This window comes from Mobula hypostoma, chromosome 5 (assembly GCF_963921235.1).
Source record: "Mobula hypostoma chromosome 5, sMobHyp1.1, whole genome shotgun sequence".
In the NCBI taxonomy this organism is placed as follows: Eukaryota; Metazoa; Chordata; class Chondrichthyes; order Myliobatiformes; family Myliobatidae; genus Mobula; species Mobula hypostoma.
The window spans coordinates 11,708,716-11,735,472 of NC_086101.1; the positions used below are offsets into that span (position 1 = coordinate 11,708,716).

The following is a 26,757-nucleotide window of genomic DNA, read 5'->3' on the forward strand; positions in this document are numbered from 1 at the left end:
AGCCGTTAATAGTCTGCTATGAAGTACATCAAAGAATCATTTTCCAGCTGTCAGGTTCTGAAACTGGTCTCTTAAATTTAAACAATCTCCCTCAAAAATGATTGTCAGGTCAGCTTTTTTGAACCATACTCCTAGACTGTGGAATTCAATACCTAAAACTATAAGGGATGCTGACTCATTTGACACTTGAAAATGCCAGCTCAAACCCCCATTTATTTCATTTTGAACACTAACATCTTTAGTCTTCTACTTTCATGTTTATTTTCGTTTTTTATTTTACTTTCAAATTTGAACTTTTATCCTATGTAATGCGCTTTGAACTATACATCTGTATGAAAAGTGCTCTATAAGTACAAATATTATTATTGTTAGATGCCTAATAAAGTGGCCACTGAGTGTTTTTGCCTCAAAAACGGCCCAGCTGGCCACTTATGTCGAGAGAAATAAACTTGACCTTGTTAATATCATTCTCTAATTTCCACCCATCATCACTGTCTACGCTGCATCTGCCGTTCTGAACTGAACTATACTTCCTTACCTTAAGAAATATCACTCCATCTGTCTGCTCCATCTGCCTATGCAACTTTGAGATTTCCTCTTCAATTGAAGTTAAATTACTTTGAATCTTCCGAAGAGTTTTCTCCATTTGACCCACAACCATCTTCTCCTGTTTTCTGAGATCTCTGATTAAACGCTGCTCTTTCTCGGTGAGACTCTGACGTATCCGAGTGAACTCGGACGAGATGTGGGACTCCAGACTGCGTGACTGATCCTACCGAATGAAATGTGAACATCTTTATATAACGCAATAACTGGAGCAGAACCAATTGAGAAAATAACAAATCATAAAGGGAGACTTTACCCGAATCTCAGAAATCTTCTGTTTCTGCTGCTGCTCCATTTTGAGAATAGCCGATTTTCTCTCAGCGAGCGACGTGAGGGAAGATTTCACCTGATCCTGGGATATTGTAGAAAATCATGAACAACAGTGTTAGATAACCGTGTGTAATCAATTAGATCATCAAACGTGCCTCCTAATTCATTACCTTGTAAACTTCAACAGCTTCGTTAATTGGCATAAAGTTATGAGACTTGTGTTCCCGCGAATCTCTACAGATCAGGCAGATCAGCGTCTTGTCAGTTTCACAAAATAGTTTCAGTTCTTCCTCGTGTTCCTCGCAGTGAAGATCACTTTCCGTCTCTGTTGGACTCAGTTTCAGTTTTCGAGCTTTGTCAGCCAGTCTCACCAAGGTCCGATTCCCTCTGAGGGATATTTCGTGAAACTCCTCTCTACATTCCGGACAGATGTTTCTCGTCCCCTTTTCCCAATACTGAGTGATACAGGGGCGGCAGAAGTTGTGTCCGCAGTCCAGTGACACCGGATCAGTGAAGAAATCCAGGCAGATGGGACAAATTACCTCCTCGGTGAAATCCTCAACTTGTTGTTTTGAAGCCATGTTTTATCCGGACACTTCCGGGTCCAAATTCCTTTCACTTTCGGCGAGCAACTGAACTCCTTGTAGTACGGCCATTGTCCACTAGTCGCGCTAGAGTTCCCAGCGCCACGGTCCGTTCGCTGCAGTGGAGCGCGGTGGGGGCTCTGGGGCGACGTGGTCGAGATGACATTAAACAAGCCTGAATATATAAAGAGTAAAGTAGCAGAGTCGGATAAGTGTTGTGCCCCGTGAGAAGCGATCAAGAAGACTAGAGCCATACTCTCTGGGGTTCACAATAATATTGGACTGGAATGGACCAATTCAGTTACAAGGGCTAAATGGAGAAGGCTGGTCTTTTATCCTTCGAGAAGGTAAGGCGAAAGCATAACATGATTGAGGTAAATAAAATCACGAGGGACACATTCCCACACATTCCCGCGCCAACATCGTGTGCTCGGCAGAACAACACACTACAGAACAACCAGCACACCCTCTCCTTAACTCCCTCTCTCCCACCCACCCGCCCACACACATAGAATTAGGATAAGGGGGGAAGGGAGAAAGAGGCGAAATGAATCGGAATCAGATTTAATATCCTTCAAGCTAAAGGTGTAGCCATGGGTGCTCGATTGTGTCCCAGCTATGCCTGCCTTTTGTCGACCTCGTGGAACAGCCTATGTTCCAAGCGTACACTGGTGCCACTCCCCCCGTTACCTACGCTACATCGACGACTGCATTGGTGATGCTTCCTGCACCCATGCCGAGCTCTTCGACTTCATCAACTTTGCCTCCACAGCTACCTGTCTCTCTCAACTACCTCGGCTATACCTCTTCCCACCCTGTTACTCGTAAAAATGTCATCCCCTTCCCTCAATTCCTCCGTCTCCGCCACATTTTTTTCTCATGATGAGGCTTTTCATTCCAGAACGAAGGAGATGTCCTCCTTCTTCAAAGAAGGGGGCTTTTCTTTCTCCACCATCAAAGCTGCCCTCGACCTCGCCTCTTCCTTTTCATGCACAGAGTTTGTCTTCACCCCATCTTCCCACCACCCCACCAGGGATAGGGTTCCTCTTATCCTCACCTACCACCCCACCAGCCTCTGCGTCCGGCACATAGTTCTCCATAACTTCCACCATCTCCAGTGGGATCCCGCCACCAAGCACATATTTGCCTCCCCGACCACCCACACACCCATCTTCTGTTTCCCACAGGGATCACTCCCTACACAACTCCCTTGTCCATTCATCCCTCCCCACTGATCTCCCTCATTGCATGTCATTGCAAGTGGAACAAGTGTTACACCTACACCTACACCTCCCCCTTCACTACTATTCAGGGCCCAAACTGTCCTTCCAGGTGAGGCAACATTTCACCTGTGAGTCAGTTGGGGTCATCGACTGTATCTACTGCTCCCGATGTGGTCTCCTATATATCAGTGAGACCCAGCCCTAGATTGGGAGATCACTTCGCCAAACACCTACACTCTGTCCACCAGAAAAAGCGGGATCTCCCAGCGGTCACCGGTATTAATTTCATTTCCTATTCCGACATGTCAATCCATGGCCTCCTCTACTGTCGCAATTAGGCCATGTTCAGGTTGGAAGAGCAACACCTTATATTCTGCCTGGGTAGCCTCTAACCTGATGGCATGAACATCAACCTCAAACTTCTGGTAATGGCCATTCCCTCCCACACCATTCACCATTCCCCATCCGCTTTTCCCTCTCTGACCTTATCTCCTTGCCTGCCCATGTTTCTCCCTCCACACCTTCTAACTCTGCTCATCTATTTTCTCTAGTCCTTCTGAAGGGTCTCAGCCAAAAACTTCGACTGTTTATTAATTTCCATAGATGCTACCTGACCTGCTGAGTTGCACCAGCACTTTGCGTGTGTTGTCTTGGATTTCTAGCACCTAGAGATTATCTTGTGTTAGTGAGGTAGCTGTTCTGTACCCCTAGGGTTCATATTTTCTGTGGACTGTCACTTTAAAATGCCGCAAGAATGAGACTGGCTTTTCGACACTGTTTGAACTGCTTGAGAGAGAGAGACAGGAGGAGTTATTTGATGGACAATCTCTGCAGCTTGTTTTGAATATACAAGGACATGCAGACACACACAGTTAGAGTCAAGATGGATTCGGTCAATGGAAGACACCAGTGAGTCGGTCGCTGGTTTAAACTTCCAGTAGCCCAAAAGGGGTGAGTTGAGATCGAGCCTGAGTATTGATGAATGACTCCTACAAGTTTTCTGCAACTAGAACAAGTTTGCAGGAAGAGAAGAGAAGAGGGATAGGTTTGAAAATAGAAGAAACCTAGTGACAAGAGGTCACTGTTTGGACTCTCTCTCTAAGTAGCCAGTGAGGGTGTTTGTGTTTCCATTTGACTACAAAAGTGTGATTGTCACTTAGTTAATCTACAGGAGTGGGTTCTCTGGTCAGGGGAAAACCTTTGTGAATACCACATGTGTGTATTTCCCCTTTGTCTGGGTGTGGTAGTTCACTGAAGAAAGGTACCCCTGTGGCAAATCACTGTTGGAGTTATTTCGTATGTTGTGGAACTGGATAAGTGGCTATCACGTTGTGTGTTTGGGGTAACCTTGTGAAATCTACTGGTGTGTTGATCCTTGCCTGGGTGGTGGTTCCCTCAAAGAGGATTCCCTTTGTGATAAACTACTGCTGGTGATAATCCATACGTGGATTCTGTTGGACTACCTGTGGCCACCACTTTGAGATGTCCCATAGCTGAATTTGGGTGTGGTACCACTTGTGTTGAAAGGATATTCGTTGAAGATCACTGTCGGTGATATTTCATGTGTGGAGTGGAACAACTTCGGAGATAAAACCTACTACTATTGTTATTTTTTTATTGCTGTCATGGAATCTGTGGAATAGCAACGTAATTGCCTTCTCACAACATTCGCCTTTGCATTACAAACATCTCGCATTAACCAACCTGTGCATCTGAACTGAACTTTTCTTACCTACCACCTAAGCTTCAAGAAGTTTGGGTTTTATATTTCCATATATATATATATATGCATAAGCTCTGCTAACCTGTTTGATTTATCCGGTTTTATGTTACTTTATTATGTAGTTATTAATAAAATAGAATTAGTTAACAGCAAAACCAGACTCCAGGTGTGTTCTATTTCTGCTGGTTCTTTTAACCCGCTATGGGGTACGTAACAAAATGCTCATGGGTTCAATGTCCATTCAAAAATCTGATGTCAGAGAGGGAGGAGGGGGTAGAAGAAGCTATTCCTGCATCATTGAGTATGTGCCTTCAGGCTTCTGTCCATCCTCCCTGAAGGTAGCCATGAGAAGAGGTCATGTCCTATGTGATAGGGGTCCTTAATGATGGATTCTTAGATGGTCAGACACCCTGAGACACCCTGAGCCAATAGGCTGGTCCTGGACTTATTTCATAATTTACTGGCATAATTTACATATTACTATTTAACTATTTATGGTTTTATTACTATTTATTATTTATGGTGCAACTGTAACAAAAACCAATTTCCCCCAGGATCAATAAAGTATGACTATGACTATGACTATGACTATTCTGCCTTTTGAGGCATTGCTCCTTAAAGAGTGTGAAGCATCAGCAATGCATCTGCCTGAGAGAGTGCTTGAAGCTGGGTGGCCAATCTCATATAAGAGTTATTTAGATGAGCACTTGATAGACGCAAGAGATTCTGCAGATGTTGTAAATCTTGAGCCACACACACACAATGTTGGAGGAATTCAGCAAGGCAGGCAGGATCTACAGAGAGCAATAAACAGTCAATGCTTCTGGTTGAGATTCTTCATCAGGACTTCATTTGTACAGGGCACTGGTGAGGCTGCACCTGGAGTACTGCATACAGTACTGGTTTCCTTACTTGAGGAAAGGCTTTGGAGGCAGTACAGAGCTGGTTCACCAGGTTGATTCTGGAGATGAGAGTCTTACATATGTCGAGGGCCATAAGACCATTGGAAAGAACCTTGGCAATTGTGGGGATGACTTACAGCAGACAGAAATGCTTGAGCATATAGACATTTATAAAGAGGATGTGCTGGAGCTTTTGAAAAGCATTAAGTTAGATTAATGACCAGGACTGGATGAGATATACACCAGGCTACTGTGGGAAGCAAGAAAGGAGATTGCTGAGCCTCTGGCAATGACCTTTGCATCATCAATAGGGACAGGAGAAGTACTGGAGGATTTGATGGTTGCAAATGTTGTCCCCTTGATCAAGAAAGGGAGTAGAGATAACCCAGGAAATTAGAGACCAGTGAGTCTTACTTCAGTGGTGGGCAAGTTGTTGGAGACGATCCTGAGACGCAGGATTTATGAGCATTTGGAGAGATATAATCTGATTAGGGATCAGCATGGCTTTGTCAAGAGCAGGTCATGTCTTACGAGCTTGATTGAATTATTTGAGGATGTAACAAAGCACACTGATGAAGGTAGAGCTGTGGATCTAGTAAATATGGATTTCAGTAAGGCATTTGATAAATTTCCCCATGTAAGGTTCTTTCAGAAAGGAAGGAGATATGGCATGAAAGGAGACCTTGCTTTGTCGATCCAGAATTAGCTTGTCCACCGAGGGCAAAGTGTGGTTGTAGATGGTTCATATTCTACATAGAGGTCGATGACCAGTTGTGTTCTGCAGCGATCTGCTCTGGGACCCCTCCTCTTTGTCATTTTTATAAATGACCTGGATGAGGAAGTAGAAGGGTGGATTAGTAAATTTGCTGATGACGCAAAGGTTGGTGGTGTTGTGGATAGTCTGGAGGGTTAATGGTTACAGCGGGACATCAATAGGATGCAGAACTGGGCTGAGAAGTGGCGGATGGACTTCAACCCAGATAAGTTTGAAGTGGTTCATTTTGGTAGGTCAAATATGATGGCAGAATATAGTATTAATGGTAAGACTCTTGGCAGTGTGGAACCAAGGGGAGTGGCTACTGGAAGTTAGAGAAGTGAATGTTCATACCCTCAGGTTGGAGATTACCAAGACAGAATATGAAGAGTTGCTCCTCAGACCTGAGTTTAGCTTCATCATGGCAGTACAGAAGGACGTGGACAGATAATTTGATGTGGGAATGGGAAGCGGAATTGACAAGTCCAACAAACAGGAGACTGTGGCTGTTGTGATGGATGGAGTGAAGGAGACTCCAATCCGTGATGAGTCTCATCAGTGAGAAGGAGGCTGCACCTGGTGCCCTAGATGCAATAAATCACCTTGATAGAATCGCAGGTGAAGTATGACACAGCTGGAAGCTTTGCTTGGGGCCCTGGATGATGGAGAGGGAAAAGGAGTAGCACTTGCCCAGCTTGCAGGGATAAGTGCCAAGAGGGAGATCAATGGGGAGAATGAAGTGGACAAGGGACTCTCGGGGAGAGTAATCCCTGCAGAGGTAGAAGTGAACGATATGCCTGGTGGTCGAATCCTGTTGGACAAGTTGTGGAAAGTGATGTGTTGTATGCGGAGGTTCACGGACTGGTAAGTGTGGAGGTGGAGCCCTATCCCTGCTATTTTGAGGTGTAGGAATGGGGTGAGTGGTACAGTACACATTTTGATAAATTCACCTTGAACTTAAGGTGATTTTTTTCTTTCATTTCACAAATCTAAGTTGGCTGAAACTATTATTTTTCAAACTCTTCTTTTTCATACTTCATTATGGATTCCAATATATTCTCTACTTCTGACATCCGGCTAAAAGTTTAAGAAGTCAGAGACTCACAGAGTGGCTAAACACAGACACAGGCTCCTCTGCTTCCCACGTCCAGATCTCCTGACTTCCTTTCATGACGTTCGCAGTCAGTTCTTTGGTCATTCTGACGTCGAGTGCGTGGTTGTTGAAGTGACACCATTCAACCAGCCGATCTATCACCCTCTTCGTCTGTATATGAGATTCTACCAACAATACATTTATCGGTGGCCTTTGAGCTGTGCGCTGTGATGAGCGGAGAGAGTCGCTCAAAAGGCTAAGAACGCCACCATGAGGTGTGCCTGTGTAACACCAGCTTTATTTCCACATTCCACATTCGACGGAATTCAGGAATTAAATGGGACCCGTTCAGCGCCAATCTGTTCTTAACAGGGTTTCCGCGCAGTTCCAGACGCCGATCCGGGTCTCTGACCACCCCCCACTTCCTTACACTGGTCCCAGGACCCCCTCCTTCCGCAGGCCTGGAGTGAAGCTGATTCTCAATTAGTTCTCTTTCCAAGTCTCCAAGAAGGATAAAGTTTCTCAGTGTGGAGGAGAAGAGATTTGGTGTCCATGCAGTGAAATGAAATTGTCCCTGCCTCGTAACTGAGATAAACGACCCCCACCCTCCCTAGGGTGGGATCGGCTCGAAGAAGGAATCTGGGGAAGAGGGAATCTGAGCTTAAGGTCACCCCGCACGATGGTCCAGAATCCCTTCTCCGCTCCAGTTTCGACCTGCCTCTTCCTCTCTGCTCCAAGAGCACCACAACCTTGTCGTGGTTTGGAGGCTTGCGCGCCTCAATAACCCGGAGACCTATGTTGGCTGGAGTCAGGGCTTTATTCTTTGCTCTTGGTAGCGTCACCCATGTCAAACAGGTCAAAGGGTCGAGGGCAGACTTATCGGTCCTCCAGTTTGGGGGTTCAGCTCAGAGCTAACAACTGGCAAATCAAAATTGTTACGGAAACACCAATGAAGAATCCTTCTACATCTGAGTGTAATGGTATTCCTGAATCTCCAGATGGGACTTCCACGACTGACAGTGGTGAGAGATGAAGGACCTCCATTGCTGCTCTAAACGCCAGCGGCGTAACCGGCAGTTTAAAAATATCTTCCCCTCCACAGCCGCTGCAGCGACTTCCAGAATCCTGCCACGATTCCCCATAACCTCCACCTCCCAGTAATGGCTCCCCAAAGTGAATCCCTCCGATCACAGCGCACAACCCGAGTCTGTGAACCCCTTCCTGGTGTCAGGGAGATCCCTCCGGGTCCCGGTCCGTCTCACACTCCTCTGATCCTCAGACACCTCGAGCTGTGGATTCGCCGTTTCCACATCCAGGGTGACAGAGACTGGTGAGAGAAGCAGAGAATTAGAGAGGCCCCGGAGATTTGGGGGCGGGTGTTGCGGGGTGGGTAGAGGCTCTGGGAGCACGACATCAGGACGCGTTGGCCAACGAAATAATTTCTGAGTTTCACAGAAATGTATCAACTGGACAGGCAATGCGCCTTTCGAATTTAAAGCTCAATTGTTTGTCTTTCCACAGATTGCGCCTCACTTTTCGGGAGTTCCTGCTTCATTTCAAATATCATTGACGATTTATCTTAAGGCTTGGAAAGGTAATGCCCATCTCCTCCATTTCAAGCACGTCTGCCCTCATTGTCCCGCCGCTCTACCAGGGATAGGGCGGTCCTCATCCCACCGCACCAGGGGCAGGGCGGTCCTCATTCCACCGCACCAGGGACAAGGTGGTCCTCATCCCACCGCACCAGGGATAGGGCGGTCCTCATCCCACCGCACTAGGGGCAGGGCGGTCCTCATCCCACCGCAACAGGGGCAGGGCGGTCCTCATCCCACCGCACCAGGGGCAGGGCGGTCCTCATCCCACCGCACCAGGGGCAGGGCGGTCCTCATCCCACCGCACCAGGGGCAGGGCGGTCCTCATCCCACCGCACCAGGGTCAGGGCGGTCCTCATCCCACCGCACCAGGGGCAGGGCGGTCCTCATCCCACCGCACCAGGGGTAGGGCGGTCCTCATCCCACCGCACCAGGGGCAGGGCGGTCCTCATCCCACCGCACCAGGGGCAGGGCGGTCCTCATCCCACCGCACCAGGGACAGGGCGGTCCTCATCCCACCGCACCAGCCTCAGCGTCCAGCACATAATTTCTCCGTAACTTCCGCCATCTCCAACAGGATCCCACTACCAAGCACGTATTTCACTCCCCCCACACCCCACTTTCTGCTTTCCGCAGGGATTGCTTCCTACACGAATCCCTTGTCCATTCGTCCCTCCCCGCTGATTTCCCTCCCGGCACTTATCCTTGCAAGCAGAACAAGTGCTACACCCGCCCCTATACCTCCTCTCTCTCTACCATTCATGACCCTAAGCAGTCCATCCAGGTGAGGCGACACTTCACCTGTTGGGATCATATGCCGTGTCCGGTACTCCCTGTGTGGCCTCCTGTATATTGGTGAGACCCGATGTAGATTGAGACACCGCTTCGCCGAACACCTACGCTCTGTCTGCCGGAAGAAGCGGAATCTCGCAGAGGCCACGCATTTTAATTCCACTTCCCATTCCAATATGTCTATCCATAGCTTCCTCTACTGTCGCGAAACACGACTCCAATATTTATGGAAGTCAGACCAGGATTCCCCCCTACAGTCCGGGGATTTACCTCCGTCTCCTGCACACTTCTATGAGAAATCCTGAGAGAAAATACTTTGGAATTTTAGGATGCTTCCTCCCAAGTTTGGCCTCTTTAATTTGCCTCTCCTGGGATATTTGTAGGGCTGTTGGTCCGAAAGGTGGGTCATAGAGACATAGAGCACCACAGCACAGAAATTTTGTCCCAACTAATCTGCGCCGACCTGCTCCCCCTCTGAGCAAAGACGACCCCCATCAGATTTCCCGTAAATACTTCATCGTTCATTCTGAACACATGGCCCCTAGTTCTAGTCTCACCAAACCTGAGGGAAAAAATGCCTAGATACATTCACCCTAACAACACCCTTCATAATTTTGTCAACCTCTGAAAGAATGCCCTTTATTCCTTGATGTTCCTCCAGTGAATAAAGTCCTGGGCTATTCAAGTTTTCCCTCTACTGCAGGTCAACAGCACTCTATAATTTCTATATGATCCTTAATTCTCTATAACTTGCTCCCTGAAGTCTCTGCAACAGTGAGTGTTTGCCTCCACGCATGTATCCTGTCTGTTCAAGGTATACAAAATTATGAGGGGGTATAGATAGGGTAAATGTAAGCAGGCTTTTCCCACTGAGATTGGGTGGGACTACAACCAAGGGTCATGGTTTCAAGGTGAAAGATGAGAAGTTTAAGGGGAACATGAGGGAAACTACTTCACTCAGAGGGTCATGAGAGTGTGGAATGAGCTGCCAGCACAAGTGGTCCATGCGAGCCTGATTTCAATGTTCTAGAGAAGTTTGGATAGGTACGTGAACAATGGAATGGAGTCTATGGACCCGGTGCAGTTCGATGGGATTGGGCAGTTTAAATAGTTTTGGCATGAACTAGATGGGCCAAAGGGATTGTGTTTCTGTGCTGTACTTCTCTATGACTTTAAGCACATTTGTGATCATGACATATGGTGTCCTTTCACATTGTTAGTATGTAGTTAACATGTTAAGGTTAAAGGATCAGCAGTTCCAGTATCAAATTCATTTTTTTTATTTCACTGTTCCCACATTTAAAATTCAATGGTTTTATTTTCAGGTTCAGCGGGGACGTGGGAATTAAATAAGACTTGTTCAGTACCAACCTGTTCACAATGGTGTTTCTGTCCTTAGCTCCTGAGCCCTGCTTCTGAAGCCAAACCCAGGATGTGAATGAATCACAGAACTGGAGTGGAACCGGAGCAAATTCTCAGCCACTGGTTCTCATCCCAAGTCACGAAGAAAGGATAAAGAGTTTCTGTGAATTTATTCCCAGGGAAGGTGTGGAGGTGGGACTTGGTCTCTGCATTGTAAAATGAAACTGTCCCGGACTCGTAACTGAGATAAACTCCCAGTCTCCCGGGGATGGAACTGGCAGGGAGACGGGATCGAGGGGAGGTGAGTGCATAAAACTGGTCTCCCCACTGCCCTATGGTCCAGACTCCATTCTCTGGTGTCAGTTGTACCTTCCTCCTCCTCTCCACAGATTCTGCGGCGACTCCCAGACTCCAGCCCTGATTCTCCGCTACCTCCACCTCCCAGTAGTGTCTCCCCGTTGGGAAACCCTCCGATCCCAGCACATAAAACCCATTCGTAAATCTCTTCCTGTTGTCAGGGAGATCCCTCTGGGTCCCGGTCACTCTTACACCCTTCAGATTGTCGGACACCTCAAGCTCTGGAGCTGCCGTTTCCACATCCAGGGTGACAGATACTGTGGGGAGAAGCGAGAATTAGAGAGTTCCCAGGGATCAGCACAAGTCTCAGCAGCACTGTGCCAAAACTAGGGAGAGACCGCTTGGCTCCAGGCCCAGTCAGACAGCTGCTGAAAACCCTACCGGCCTTGAACCAGACTACATCTGTCGTTGTTGTCTTCCCATAAATTGCATCTCACCTTTCAAAATTTCCTGTTATTTTTCAAATATAAATGATTTCCTGATATAGCTAGTAGAGCAGGAGTGGAAAGCTGAACTATGGTGGAGGTCAGAGGGCAGAGAAGGGGGGGGAAATAAGAAAAAGTGGAGGGTCACAGAGAGGGCGAGGTACTCAAAACAGGGTTAGGATAGACACGGTGGTCAATGCGAGCAAGAGGGTGAGAAGGGTTCTATTGAATGCAGGTTTGTGAATTTGGAGGCAGATTTGAGGCTGAGGAGGATTGAGGGTGGCAGGAGTCTGTGAGGGAAGGAGGGAGAAAGATAGAAGTTCCAGTGGCCAAGGGAGTACTTAACTCAACCCATATGTTGTGTGTGTGTCTGTGTGTCAGACACGTGCATTTGGTGTCTGACAGTGCACCTAATTTTAGCAAGACTTTATTGCATATTAAAGCTTTTACAATACACTTTAACTTTTAGAACACAGAACACTACAACACAGAACAGGCCCTTCGATCCATGATGTTATGCTGACCTAAGATCAACTAACCGTTCCCATCTACATAGCATTGCACTTGTCTATCATCCATGTGCCTATCGAAGAGTTTCTTAAACATCCTTAATGTATATGCTTCTACCACCAACCTGGGAGGGTGTTCCATGGACCCAGCACTCTGTGTAAAAAGTTACCTCTGACCCACCCCCCCCCCCTCTCCATTCTTTAAAATGAAATCCCCTGGAATTAGCCATTTCTGCCCTGGGAATCAATCTCTGGCCACCCACTTGATCTGTGCCTTTTATCATCTTGTACACCTCTATCAAGTTGGTTCTCATCCTCCTTCACTCCAAAGAGAAGAGCCCTAGATGGCTCAACCTATCCTCATAAGACATGCACTCTAATCCAGGCAAGTCTCTTCCACACTCGCTAAAGGTTTCACATCCTCCCTGTAATAAGGCGACCAGAACTGAGTGTTTGAAATGGTGCTCCCCACCTTCTTGCTCGAACTTCTCATGTTTTTTTCCCAGTCCTGATGAAGGTTCTCGGCCTGTTTTGTCAACTGTTTACTCTTTTCTGTAGATGCTCCCTGGCCTGCTGAGTTCCTCCAGCATTTTGTGTGTGTTGCTTACATTTCCAGCGTCTGCAGATTTTCTCACCTTCATTCTAAGAGGAGGTCTACTCAGGGTTTTCTAGAGCTGCAATATGACCCTGGTGCTCCGGACTGCCCCTTGTTATGAAGATGAATACACACAGGTTACTCTATAATGGTGTCACACTGGTTAAAGAGGTATCGACACGCAGAGGATTCAGGAGAAACACCGTCTAAGTGAAGTCAGAGAAACTCACTGAGGATTGAGGGAAATATTCTGCCAATCCTGAAGAAACACCTGGTTAATTTTGGGTAGTTGCTCTCAGACAACTAGAAAGCAGTGGGGCTTCCAGGAAGGGAGACAAGTCGTAGCTACTGTGAGATTAAGGGGCAGGTAGAACATTTGGTTTAGTGCTGTTCCCTAGTATTCAATGTCTGGGAAAATGAAAGTTAATTATTTGGTATATTATTAAATAGGAATTCTAATAGAGCTTGTTCCTCATCAGTATTTAATAAATGAAATAATAATCTGCTATTCCTGTATAAGTCACACACTACTTTTTGAATCAATGCAAAGCAATCTAAATCAACACACTTGAAGTGCTGGAGGAACTCATCAAGTCCAGGAGCATCAGTGGACATGAATAAACAGTTGACATTTTGGGTGAATACCCTTCCTCAGGACTGAAAATGAAAGAGAAAGACACCAGAATAAAAAGGTGGGAGGAGAGGAAAGGTAAAGGGCTGGAGAAGAAGGAATCTGATAGGAGAGGAGAATGGACTATAGAAGAAAGGGAAGGAGGAGTGGTTCCAGGGGGAAGTGATGGGCAGGTAAGAAGAGGTCAAAGGCCAAAGTGGGGAATAGAAGAAGAGAGGAGGGGGAGGAAAAATTGTTTTTTTTACCAGAAGGAGAATTTAATATTCATGTCATCGGGTTGGAGGCTACCCAGAGAGAATATAGAAGGTATTTACCAGGATGAATGCCATCGAGCACTTCCCTCCACACTGGGAATGGCAATGGCCCAGTAAATTCGTCAATCATCAGAGCCCCATCCATGACTGTAGGTGTCCGTTCATTTCCAGCCCTGCAAATATTACACAGTTTAACTGAACTTGGACAGGTTTCTACGTTAATGTTACAAAGTTCTGAAGGGTTTCAGCTAAGAGTGTGTCCTACCTCCTCTTCCGACAGGATTCCCCCTGAAATAAACAAAGCAGAAAACACAATGGAGATACTAAACAAAGTTGGTAAATGTGATGTAAGGTTATATTAATTCATTAACATTTTCTTTCATTGGAACTTATTTAGTAACTTTCTTACATCTGTTTATTATTGTCACAGGCACCGAGGTACAGTGAAGAACTTCATTTACTTCAGCATTTACAGATCATTTCTTTACATCAGTGCATTGAGGTACTGATGGGAAAACAATAACAAAATGCAGGATAATGTATTGCAGTTACAAAGGGAGTGCATTGCAGGTGGAAAACAAGGCACAAAGCCATAATGAGACACATTGTGAGATCGAGAGTCCATCATTACTGGTGGATTGTTCAATAGTCATGGAAGTGTGACAGAAGCTGTCCTTGACCCTGGTGGTACGTGCTTTCAGGCTTATGTATCTTGTGCCCAGTGGGAGGGCAGAGAAGAGAGAATGTCTAGGGTGGGGGCACAGGTCTTTCATCAGGTTGGCTGCTTTACCAAGGCCGCGAGATGTGTAGACCGGGTGCATGAAAGGGTGGCTGGTTTCTGTGATATGCTCAGCTGTACCCATAGCACTCTGCAGTTCCTTGCAGTCCAGGTAGAGCAGTTGCCATACCAAGCAATGATGCAGGTAGACAGGATATAGACCGCCTTCTATGATGCATCAATAAAAACTGGTGAGTGTCAAATGGGACACGTCAAATTTACTTAGCCTCCAGAGTAAGAAGAGGCTCTGGTACGCCTCCTTGGTCATGGAGTCCATGTGAGTGATGTTCACTTGCGGGAACTTAAAGCTCTCAATCTTCTCAACCTCAGCACTGTTGATGTAAGTGGGAGCATGTGCTCCAAATCCCAATTTGAAGTCAATGACCGACTCTTTTGTTCTGACATCGATGGTCAGGTTTTTATCATGACTCCATGACACTAAGCTCTCTATCTGCTTCCCGTACTCCAACTCGTTGTTAATTGAAATATGACTCACTAGGACAGTATTAACTGCAAACATGTAGATAGAATGGACCAGAGTCCAGCTGCGCAGTCATGAGTATACAGGGAGAAAAGTAAGGGACTGAGAATACGGCCTTGTGGGGCACCTGTGTTGAGAATAATTGTAGCCAAGATGTTGCTTCCTATCCTTACTGACTGGAGTACGTTGGTGACGAAGTCAAGGAACCATTTGCAAAGGGAGATGTTGAGTCCCAGGTCCAACTGTGTGGACATGAGTTGCTTGGAATTACAGTACTGAAGGCAGAGCTGTAGTAAATTAACGATGGTCTAACATAGGTGTCTTTATTGTCCAGATGCTCCAGAGATGAGTGTAGGGCAAGGGTGTACCTGTGCACCTGTTTTCTACCTGCTGTGTACCTGTTTCAGATGAAGGTGAATTGCAGTGGGTTAAGATTGTTTGGGAAGCTGGAGTTTGGTGTGTGCCATGAACGGTTGTTTTGAAGCGCTTTGTGATGATGGGTGTCAGATCCACCAGGCAGTAGTCATTTTGCTATGTTACGTTACTTTTCTTAGGTACTGGGATGGTACATGGAGCAAGAGGTGACCCCAGATTATAGTGGGGGAAAGTTAATCATGTCTGCAGATACCTAACCAGATGCTCTGCACAGGATCTATGAACATAACCAGGCCATGGACATCCATCCAGGCCAGTTGCTTTCCATGGGTTCGCTGTCCAGAATACTGAACTGACAGATCATTCCACCACTTGCTTTGCACAAGGTTAACTTATGGTCCTTCTGGTGAACTGAGAAGCTCTCGAATCATACGGCGCAGTCAGGTGAAGCAGGTGTAAGCTGAGCATGCAGCAGTTTTGCAAAACCCATCGATAGGTCCATCTCACTGTTAATCCACACACTTTCTTCTCAATGGCCTGGATATTAGCTAGCAGTATGTTGCCAAGGGGCGAGAGAGTTGAACCTGTGCTGTTTTAATCGCACTTGCATTCTAGACTTGTTACCATGCATTGGAGGTAAGTGGCCATGCCTGCTAGTTCTAGAATAGAGTAAACTGGACAGGAAGATAAATGGCCCCTTACAACAGACTTGGAAGGCCGAGAGTGGATCGAACAGGACCGGAAGCAAAGTGATTTCTCCTTAGCTGCCCTGGATGACCTGGAGAGGATTCAACTGGATTGGAAGGTAGGGTAAGTGGTTTCTTCTGGACATATCCAGCTGATCTGGAGTCAAATTAGCCAAGATGTAGGGTATGCCGTTCCATACAGGACTGGCAGGCCTGAAGTGGAGAGGTTTGCCCCTTCAGGTAACAGAGGGCTTCCTCTGGGGTCTTGACATCAGAACTCAGCCGGAATGCTCCGCACGGTGGTATCTGTCTGGTAACAACCAAAGTCAAAACTTCCATAATTAAAGATAGCTGAGGTGACAAGTAAAAATTTCTCATCCATATTTACTACAGAGGAAGCCATTGTTGCTGGAATATTCACTGGGATTTGTGAAATTGATAAGTTTATTCTAATAGACTCAGCGATTCCTTATTAATTGTATTATTTAAGTGGTCACCTGATTAACAGTAATCGCGGGGTCCTAGTTTTGAGAATGTTACTTCTTGCCATGTTGCTCAGCTGAGCCACCAAAGTTCTGGGATCATTACGAATAAACTCTCCTTACTGTCTCTATATCGAACTCTGTCTTTCCTCCACACTTGAATTCTCCCACAAAGCCATTGTCTAATCCAATTTACTACCTTATCTTGAATGCTAAGTAACTGAATCTTCTTGATCAGCCTCCCATGGGGGACCTTGTCAAATACCTTGCTCAAGTCCATGCAGACAACATCCACTGCCTTGCCTTCATCCACTTTCCTGGTAACTTCCTCAAAGCACTCCATAAGATTGGGTAGACATGACCTACCACTCATAAAGCCATGCTGACTCTCCTTAATCAATCCACGTCTGTCCAAACACTTATATATCTGGTCCTTTAGAATATCTTCCAATAATTTTCCCACAACTGATGTCAGACTTCCTGATCTACAGTTTCCTCATTTATGTTTAAAGCCTTTTTAAAACAGCGGACCAACATTGGCTATCCTCCAATCCTCTGGTACCTCTCCTGTCACTAAGGATTGTTAAAACATCTCTGCTAGGGCACCTGCAGTTTCTGTATTTGCCTCCCATAAGTCCAAGAGAACACCTTGTCAGGCCCTGGGCATTTATTCACCCTTATTTGCCTCAGGATAGCAAACATCACCTTCTCTATCATCTGTACAGGGTCCATGAAGTTGATGCTGCTTTGCCTCACTTCTATAGACTCTGTGCCTATCTCCTGAGTAAATACAGGTGCAAAAAAAATTATTTAAGATCTCCCCCATCTGCTTTGGCTCCATAAATGGATTACCATTCTGGTCTTCCAGAGGAGCAATTTTGTTCCTTGCAATCCTTTTGCTCTTATAATATTTGTAGAATTCTTTAGAATTTTCCTTCACCTTGTCTGCAAGAGCAGCGTCATGTCTTCTTTGAGCCCTCCTGATTTCATCCTGAAATGTCCTCTTGCAATTCTTATACTCCATAAACATCTCATTTGTTCCTACCTGCCTATACCTGCCATACACCTACGTTTTCTTTTAACCAGGGCCTCAAAATCTCTTGATTTCCTGAACGTATTCGACAAACTCTATTCCATCTAGTCCTTTTACAGTATGGGATTTCCAGTCAATACATGGCAAGTTAAAATCACCTACTATAATAATCTTATGTTGTAATATTCTATGAACATTTTACAGATTTGTTCCTCTAAATCCCTAGGGCAGTTCAGTGGTCTGTAATATTGTGATGAACCCCGAGGTTTATCTTGCCGTGGACTGTCATTTTTTAGAGAGTGCCTGAGTGACGTCAGCCGCCGGCTTTCTCGGCTCGTGTTAGATTCTCACTAAGAGAGAGAGGCGGAGCCATGGGACTCGGCAGCTCGTTTTGATTTAAGCAGGGACACTCACTCACACACAGTCAGTCGCAGTTGGAGTCGGACAATGGAAGGTGGGTGGAGTATCGATGCAGCACATCGATAGGTGGCAGTGCGCATGCGCCGGTCGTGCATGCAGCCTGTTGCGGTTGCTTCCGTAATTTCTTACTTTTAAACTTTTTAACTTAGTTATTTGTTGTATTTTTTTTCCACACGGTAACACGTAACAAGTTGTGGGGATGGAACTGGACTTTCTCACGGTGGTGTTTGAAAAGAGGATGCTGTCTAAGTTGCATGCCATCTTGGACAATGTCTCCCATCCACTACATAATGGACTGGGTGGGCACAGGAGTACATTCAGCCAGAGACTCATTCCACCGAGATGCAACACAGAGCGTCATAGGAAGTCATTCCTGCCTGTGGCCATCAAACTTTACAATTCCTCCCTTGGAAGGTCAGACACCCCGTGCCGATAGGCTGGTCCTGGATTTATTTCATAATTCACTGGCATAATTTACATATTAGTATTTAACTATTTATGGTTCTATTACTATTTATTATTTATGGTGCAACTGTAACGAAAACCAACTTCCCCCTGGGATCAATAAAGTATGACTATGACTATTATGGCCATCCCGTTGTGTGATTAGGGCAACCTTGTGGAATCCACCTATGTGTTAACCCTTGCCAGGATGGTAGTTCCCTTCGAAGACAGTACCCCTGTGATAAGCTACTATTGGTGATAATTCGTAAGTGGATTTGGAACGACGACGGGTAAAACCTACGGCGATTGTTATCCTGTTTACCACCGTGGAACCTGTGGAATACGACATAACTGCCTTCTCTCGACATTCACCTTGGATTACAAATATCTCTCACATCCTTTAATGCGTGGATGAACTGAACTTTCATACCTTGCCATCTCAAGATTTTAAGCCTTGACCCTTTAACCCCCACCCCCCAGTTCAATAGTTTGGGAGTTACATTTACACATATGTATACTCATAATACTGTTAACTTTTGATTATTCTTGTTTAAGTTCTTATATTAAGTAGGTACTAATAAAGATAGTGGTTTTAACATCAAAACCAGACTCCAGGTGTGGTCAATTGCTGCTGGTTCATTTAAACCGTTACGGGTACGTAACAAATATAGCCCCATTCATGGTCATACCTTTCTTATTTCTAAGTTCCACACATAACCTCTCATTAGATGAGTTCCTGATGGAACACTACCATGACATTTTCCCTGACTAGTAGCATAGACCATAGAACATAGAACATAGAATAGTACAGCACAGTACAGGCCCTTCGGCCCACAATGTTGTGCCGACCCTCAAACCCTGCCTCCCATATAAGCCCCCACCTTAAATTCCTGCATACACCTGTCTAGAAATCTCTTAAACTTCACTAGTGTATCTGCCTCCACCACTGACTCAGGCAGTGCATTCCACGCACCAACCACTCTCTGAGTAAAAAACCTTCTTCTAATATCCCCCTTGAACTTCCCACCCCTTACCTTAAAGCCATGTCCTCTTGTATTGAGCGGTGGTTCCCTGGTGAAGAGGCACTGGCTATCCACTCTAACTATTCCTTTAACGTCACCCCTCCCACTCCATCACGTCTAAAACAACAGAACTCCAGAAAATTGAGCTGCCCATCCTGTCCCTCTTGCGATCAAGATTCACTAATGGTTACAATGTCATAATTCCAGGTGTTGATCCATGACCTGAGCTCAACTGCCTGTCCTATGATATTTCTTGCATTGAAATATACACAGCTAAGGGCTCTTAGTGCATCATCCACAGCCTTTTGATTCCTGGCTTTGTCTGAGGTATTACCAACATCTGTCTCCACAACTTCTCCACTATCTGTTCCAGCACTCTGTTTCCCATCCCCTTGCATCTCTAGTTTAAACCCCACCATGTTGCATTAGCAAACTTTCCTGCGAGAATGTTAGTCCCCTTCCAGTTCAGATGCAAGTTGTCCCATCTGTACAGGCCCCACCTTCCCTGAAAGAGAGCCCAATTATCCAAAAATCTTGTGCTCTCTCTCTCTCCCCTACACAAACTCCTTTGCCACGTGTTGAATTGAATAATCTTCCTAGTTCTGGCCTCACTAGCTCATAGCATGTGTAGCAATCCCGAAGTCACAACCCTAGAGGTCCTGCCCTTTAACTTAGCACCAAACTCCCTGAACTCCCTATGCAGAACCTCATCACTTGTCCTACCCATGTCATTGGTACCTACATAGACTACAACTCTGGCTGTTTACCCAATATGCCCTGGACCCTGGTACCCGGGAGGTAACATGACATCCAGGAATCTCGTTCTCACCCTCAGAAGCTCCTTTTTCTTCTCGTAACTAACAAATACCCCATCATCACAGTGGCCTTTTCTCTTGGCTTCCCTTCTGAGTCACAGAGCCAGACAGTACTAAAGACCCGACTGCTGTGGCTTTCTTCTGCTAAGTCATTCTCCCCCACCCCCTCAGTATTTACCAACAACCTGTTGTTGAGGGGGATGGCCACAGGGGTATTCTGCACTGGCTCCTTAATCCCTTTCCCTTCTTGACTGTCACCCAGTTTCCCGTGCCTTGCACCTTGGGTGACACTACCTCTCTATGTGTCCTATGTGTCACCCCCTTGTCGTCCCCAATGATCCGGAGTTCATCCAGTTCCAGCACCAGCTCCTTAACGTGAACTGCTAGAAGCTGCAGCTGGATGCACTTCTCATCGTGGTAGTCATCAGGGACACTGGAGGTTTCCCGGCCTTCCCACATCCTGCAAGAGGAGCATTCCACTGTCCTGCCTGGCTTCTCTATTGTCCAAGATGAGCAAATGTAAAGAAGGGAGAGGAAAAAAACTTTACCCACAGCTTTTCTTTTTTGCTTTCTCTGACCAAAGCCACTCTTTTGCTGATGCCTCGAAGATCTAAAACCTTAAAATCTCCACTCTAACTGTCGAATGCACCTGAGGGTGAATACATAACGGATCTGATAGGTTAGACGTGGGTCCCCGCTGTAAAATCACATTCCTTGGAGATGGAAATTAGTCATTCAAATTTGTTTTGAGCTTTTGGTGGCTTAAAACTCTCAGTAAAGATGAAGAGACATAATTGCCCCAGAAATGGCCAAGCCATAGACTTTGATTGAAGGTCACAAACTTGGCAGTGTTAACAGCAGACATAGCATATGAATTTTTAAAAACAATGTCTGTGTGCTCTTACAGCTGAAGTTAAATATTCTGCACTTTCTCACCTTCAGAAATATCACTCCATCTTTCTGCTCCATTTGTTTCTGTAACATTGAGATCTCCTCCTCAATGGACGTTAATTTCTCTTGAATCGACCGAAGATTTTTCTCCATTAGATCCACAACCCTTCCCTCCTGTTCTCGGAGATCTCTGATTAATCGCTGCTCTTTCTCGGTGAGACTCTGGTGTATTCGAGTGAACTCGGATGAGATGTGGGACTCCAGGCTGCGTGACTGACCCTACCGAATGAAATGTGGACATCTTTATATAACGGAATAACTGGTGCAAAAGTAGTCCAGAACCAAAGTCCGAAGGGGAGACTTTACCCGAAACTGAGAAATCGTCTGTTTCTGTTGCTGCTCCAGTTTTAAAATTGACCATTTCCTCCTGATGAGCGACATGAGGGAAGATTTCACCTGAGCCTGTGATATGGGAGAAGATCCCGAACAAAAGTATTAGTGAATAAAAATGCATGAACTTAATCAGATGAGAACTACGTTTCTTCCTTTTTACCTTGTATATTTCAACAGCTTCTTTGATCGGCATAAAGTAATGAAGTTTGTGTTCCCGCGAATCTCTACAGATCAGGCAGATCAGTGTCTTGTCTGTCTCACAAAACAGTTTCAGTTCTTCCCCATGTTCCTCGCAGTGAAGTTTACTTTCTTTCTCTGTTGGACTCAATTTCAGTTTTCGAGCTCTCTCTGCCAGTCTCATTAAGGCCCGATTCATTTTGAGGATTATTTCCTGAAACTCCTGTCTACATTCCGGGCAGATGTTTCTCGCCTCCCTTTCCCAACTGCGTGTGATACAGAGACGGCAGAAGTTGTGGCCGCACTCCAGCAACACTGGATCGGTGAATAAATTCAAGCAGATGGGGCACGTAGCCTCCTCGATCCACCTCTCGTCCTGTTGTTTTGAAGCCATGTTGTTTTGAAGCCGAGCAGCATTTCCCGGTCAAAATAGTTTCTCTTTCGGTAAGCAGCTGAACCCCTGCTGTACCGCGACTGCCCACTACAGGCGCTGCTGTCTCGGGGAATATACAGTGAGCCAGTTCTGTTCGGTGCAACAAAGCAGGGTGAAGGTTCTATTGGGTCGCCTTGACATTTAAAAAGCCCGAGTAGATAATAAGGGAGGTAAATAACTCAGCAGGGTTATGTGGAGTTTCCTGTGAGAGGCGATTGATGAGCCCAGAGTCATCTTACCCAGAGCTTAGAATTAATGAGAGGTAACTTCATTAAAATGGTCAAGATTCGATTCAGAATTACGGTAGAATCAGGTTTACTATCACCGGCATGTGACGTGAGATTTGTTAACTTAGCAGAAGCAATTAAATGCAATACATAAACTGGCAGAGAGAGAAAAATAATAAATAGAATAAAACATAATAATAAATAAACAATTAAGTCAATCACGTATATTAAATAGATTGTTTAAAAAGTACAAAAACAGAAATACTGTATATTTTAAAAAAGAGAGGTAGTGTCCAAAGCTTCATAATCCATTCAGGAATCGGATGGTAGAGGGGAAGAGGCTGTTTCTGAATCGCTGAGTGTGTGCCTTCAGGCTTCTGTATCTCCTACCTGATGGTAACAGTGAGAAAAGGGCATGCCCTGGGTGCTGGAGGTCTTTAATAATGGACGCTGCCTTTCTAAGACACCGCTCCCTAAAGATGTCCTGGGTACTTTGTAAGTTAGTGCCCAAGATGGAGCTGACTAGATTTACAACCCTCTGCAGCTTCTTTCGGTCCTGTGCAGTAGCCCCTCCGTACCAGATAGTGATGCAGCCTGTCAGAATGTTCTCCACGGTACAACTATAGAAGTTTTTGATTGTATCTGTTGACATGCCAAATCGCTTCAAACTCTCAATAAAGTATAGCCGCGGTTTTGCCTTCTTTATGACTACATCAATGTGTTGGGACCAGGTTAGATCCTCAGAGATCTTGACACCCAGGAACTTGAAGCTGCTCACTCGCTCCACTTCTGATCCATCTATAAGGATTGGTATGTGTTCCTTCGTCTTACCCTTCCTGAAGCCCACAATCAGCTCTTTCCTCTTACTGACGTTGAGTGCCAGGTTGTTGCTGCGGCACTATTCCACTTGTTGGCATATCTCACTCCTGTACGCATTCTCATCTCCATCTGAGATTCTACCAACTATGGTTGTATCATCAGCAAATTTGTAGATGGTATTTGAGCTATGCCTGGCCACACAGTCATGTGTATACAGAGGGTAGAGCAGTGGGTTAAGCACACTCCACTGAGGTGAGCCATCATCAACGAAGAGTATATGTTATCACCAATCTGCACAGACTGTGGTCTTCTGGTTAGGATGTCAAGGATCCAATTGCAGAGGGGGGTTCAGAGGCCCAGGTTCTGTAACTTATTGATCAGGATTGTGGGAGTGATGGTATTAAATGCTGAACTATAATCGATTAACAGCACCGTGACATAGATGTTTGTGTTGTCCAGGTGGTCTAAAGCCGTGTGAAGAGCCATGGAGATTACGTCTGCCATTGACCTACTGTGACGGTAGGCAAATTGCAATGGTCTTTGCTGAGGCAGGAGTTCAGTCTAGTCATAACCAACCTCTCAAAGCATTTCATCACTGTTGATGTGAGTGTTACCGGGCGATAGTCATTAAGGCAGCCCACATTATTCTTCTTTGGCACTGGTATAATTGTTGCCTTTTTGAAGCAAGTGGGAACGTCTGCCTGTAGCAGTGAGAGATTAAAAATACCTTTGAATACTCCCGCTACTTGGTTTGCATGGGTTTTCAGAGCCTTACCAGGTATTCCATCGGGACCTTCTGCATTACAGACTGAATGTTGCCGGTCCTCTCGTCTTTAAACATAGGGATCAAAAGATCGTGAGACATAGAAGCAGTATTAGGTCATTCGTCCATCGCATCTGCTCTGTCATTAGATAATGATTGGTTTATTTTCCCTCTGAACCCTATTATCCTGGCTCCTCCCCGTAACCTTTGAAACCCTTATTAATGAAGAACTTATCCATCTCCACTTTGAATATACCCAACGACTTGGCCTCCTCAGTCATCTATGGAAATGAACTGCCATTCCACCACTCTCTGGCTGAAGAAATTCTCCATCATGAATACAAGAGATTCTGCAGGTGCTGGAAATCCAGAGTAACACTCACAAAATGCTAGAGAAATCAGAACGTCGGGCAGCATCCACGGAAATGAATAAACAGACGGCGTTTCGGTTCGAGACCCTTCATCGGGATTGACAGTCAGTCAAAAATTTCAGATTAGAAATTCTTCTTCATCTCCGTTTTAAAAGGACATCCTTCTGTTCTGAGGCTGTACCCTCTGGTCCTGGACTCCCCCACTATTGGAAACATCCTCTCCACGTCCACTCTATCTGGGGTTTTATACAGAATGTGCGGGAGTGGTGGTAGAGGACATGAAAGACACTTAAGAAACCCTTTGAATCAGATTATACATAAAAGAAGTAATTTTTAAAATTTTTCCTTTTTGAATTAAGTTTCAATTTCATTAGGTTTCGGCAATAACATTGTTTGACCCAGTTTATCTCTTAGATAAGCCCTTATTTGAAAATAACAAAAGAAAGTGTTATTTGATATTTTATATTTATTCTTTAATTGTTCAAATGACATCAATATACCTCCTTCATAACAGTCTCCTATACATATAATCCCTTTTTGATACCAATTATATAAAAATCGATTGGCCATTGTAAAAGGAATAAGTCTATTTTGAATCAAAGGTCTCCTTGCTAATAAAGATTTCTTTATTTCATCATCAACATTTATCTTATTCCATAAATCAATCAAATGTTTTAATATAGGAGATTCTTTCTTTTCCCGTATCCATTTAGATTCCCATTTATATATAAAATCTTCAAATGTATTTTCTCCTATCTTATCTAATTCTATTCTAATCCATGCCAGTTTTCGTTCGTCAAAGAAAGAAGCAATAAATCTGTTGATATCAAGGAATCCGTAAGTCAAGACAAAAATGGGAAACGGATTTGAATATTAATATTGATGAAACAAGTTGGTCAAGACTATGTCTTGACAGTATGACAAATACAATAAATGTTCGACTCAGATTAGTACAATATAATTTTTTACTTCAATTATATATTACACCGCAAAAAATAAATAGATTAAGTTCAAATTTATCTGCTCAATATTTTCGGTGCAATCAAGAAATTGGTACTTTTTTTACATTCTACTTGGTCCTGTTCCAAAATTCAACCTTTTTGGATAAATGTAAGAGTTTTATTGGAACAAATTATTGGAACTCAACTTCCACATAACCCAATATTATTTTTATTAGGTGACATTGAAGGGATAAAACCGAAACTTAAATTGAATAAATAACAGAAAGAATTTATAAAAATTGCATTGGCAGTAGCCAAAAAGACTATTGCAGTTACTTGGAAATCGGATTCGTATTTAAGTATGGATTGTTGGAATAATGAAATCTTTAGCTGTATTCCACTTGAAAAAAATTACTTATAATTTAAGGAATAAATATGATACATTTTTGAATATTTGGCGCCCTTGTTTACAAAAGATAGGATTGTATATATAGGTGCCTCGATGATAAAGACGTTGGTCCTTTGGGGAAAGAAACAAATACATATATTAAATTTATTTCGAACCCCATGGAGCATGTGGAGACCTTCCAATATCCAGGCAGTCTTTCTTCTTTCTTTCTTTTTTTTCTGTTTTTTTTCTCTTTTTTTCTTTTTTTAGGTAGGGGTATGTATCGGGGGGGGTTAAGGGGAGGGGAGGGTAGATATTATTCTATGTAATCAAGTTTGAAAATTGAGTTTAAAAAATTATATTTTAAAAAGAAACTCAATCACGTGAATGAAAACATATTCGAGAGTTATAGGCTATGTACGAGGTCTAGATTGACCGTGGAGTAAGTTTTCTGGTCAAGCAACTTCGTGGGCTGAAAGATACGAAATGTTCTATGTTCTGTATACGTCAGCGTATTACAAGAAACTCGATGTTGACTTTGACGTTGGGCATTTCTTATCGCTCTACCTTTCACGGTTTTATACTTATAACTGATGGCTATGAAGCTCAGCACAGCCCCAATGCCATATTTAAATTTGCTGATGACGCCACTGTTGTTGGCCGAATCAACTGCAGTGACAAATCAGCATTTACGATGGAGACAAAGTCTGGCTGAGTGGTTCCACAATAACAACCTCTCAATGTCGGCAAGACCAAGGAGTTGATTATTAAACAGAAGGAGGAAATCGGAGATCCATGAGCCACTCCTCACCGGGGGATCAGAGGAGGAGAGGGTTAGCATCTTGAAAAATTCCTCGGTGTTATAATTTCAGAGGACCTGACCTGGGCCCAGAACGCAAGTGCAATTACGAAGAAAGCACGGCAGAGTCTCTGCTTCCTTAGAAGTTTGCGAGGATTCGGTATGATATCAAAAACTTTGTCAAACTTCCATAGATGTGTGGTGGAGAGTATACTTATTGGTTTTATCACAGTCTGATATGGAAATACCAATGCCCTGGAACGGGAAGTCCTACAAAAAAGTAGCGGATATAGCCCAGTTCATCACGGCTAAAGCCTCCACCCCTCAATTAAGCGCTGTCGCAGGAA

At 44.7% G+C, this 26,757-nt stretch overlaps 1 protein-coding gene across 1 annotated transcript in view; it reads right to left on the reverse strand.

Annotated features, from left to right (window-relative positions):
* The window catches only part of LOC134346442 (uncharacterized), a 56,165-nt gene extending 34,069 nt beyond the window's left edge, over positions 1 to 22,096 (reverse strand). Inside the window, exons 1-10 of the mRNA XM_063047812.1 lie at positions 21,653 to 22,096; positions 21,466 to 21,561; positions 21,145 to 21,378; positions 13,938 to 13,960; positions 13,733 to 13,845; positions 11,003 to 11,515; positions 8,418 to 8,482; positions 1,047 to 1,460; positions 863 to 958; positions 539 to 772 (exon numbers count right to left, since the gene is read on the reverse strand). Of these exons, the coding sequence (XP_062903882.1) occupies positions 539 to 772; positions 863 to 958; positions 1,047 to 1,460; positions 8,418 to 8,482; positions 11,003 to 11,515; positions 13,733 to 13,845; positions 13,938 to 13,960; positions 21,145 to 21,378; positions 21,466 to 21,561; positions 21,653 to 22,063 (2,199 nt within the window). The 5' untranslated portion in view covers positions 22,064 to 22,096. The remainder of the gene's footprint in view (positions 1 to 538; positions 773 to 862; positions 959 to 1,046; positions 1,461 to 8,417; positions 8,483 to 11,002; positions 11,516 to 13,732; positions 13,846 to 13,937; positions 13,961 to 21,144; positions 21,379 to 21,465; positions 21,562 to 21,652) is intronic.
* Positions 22,097 to 26,757: the final 4,661 nt, after the last annotated feature.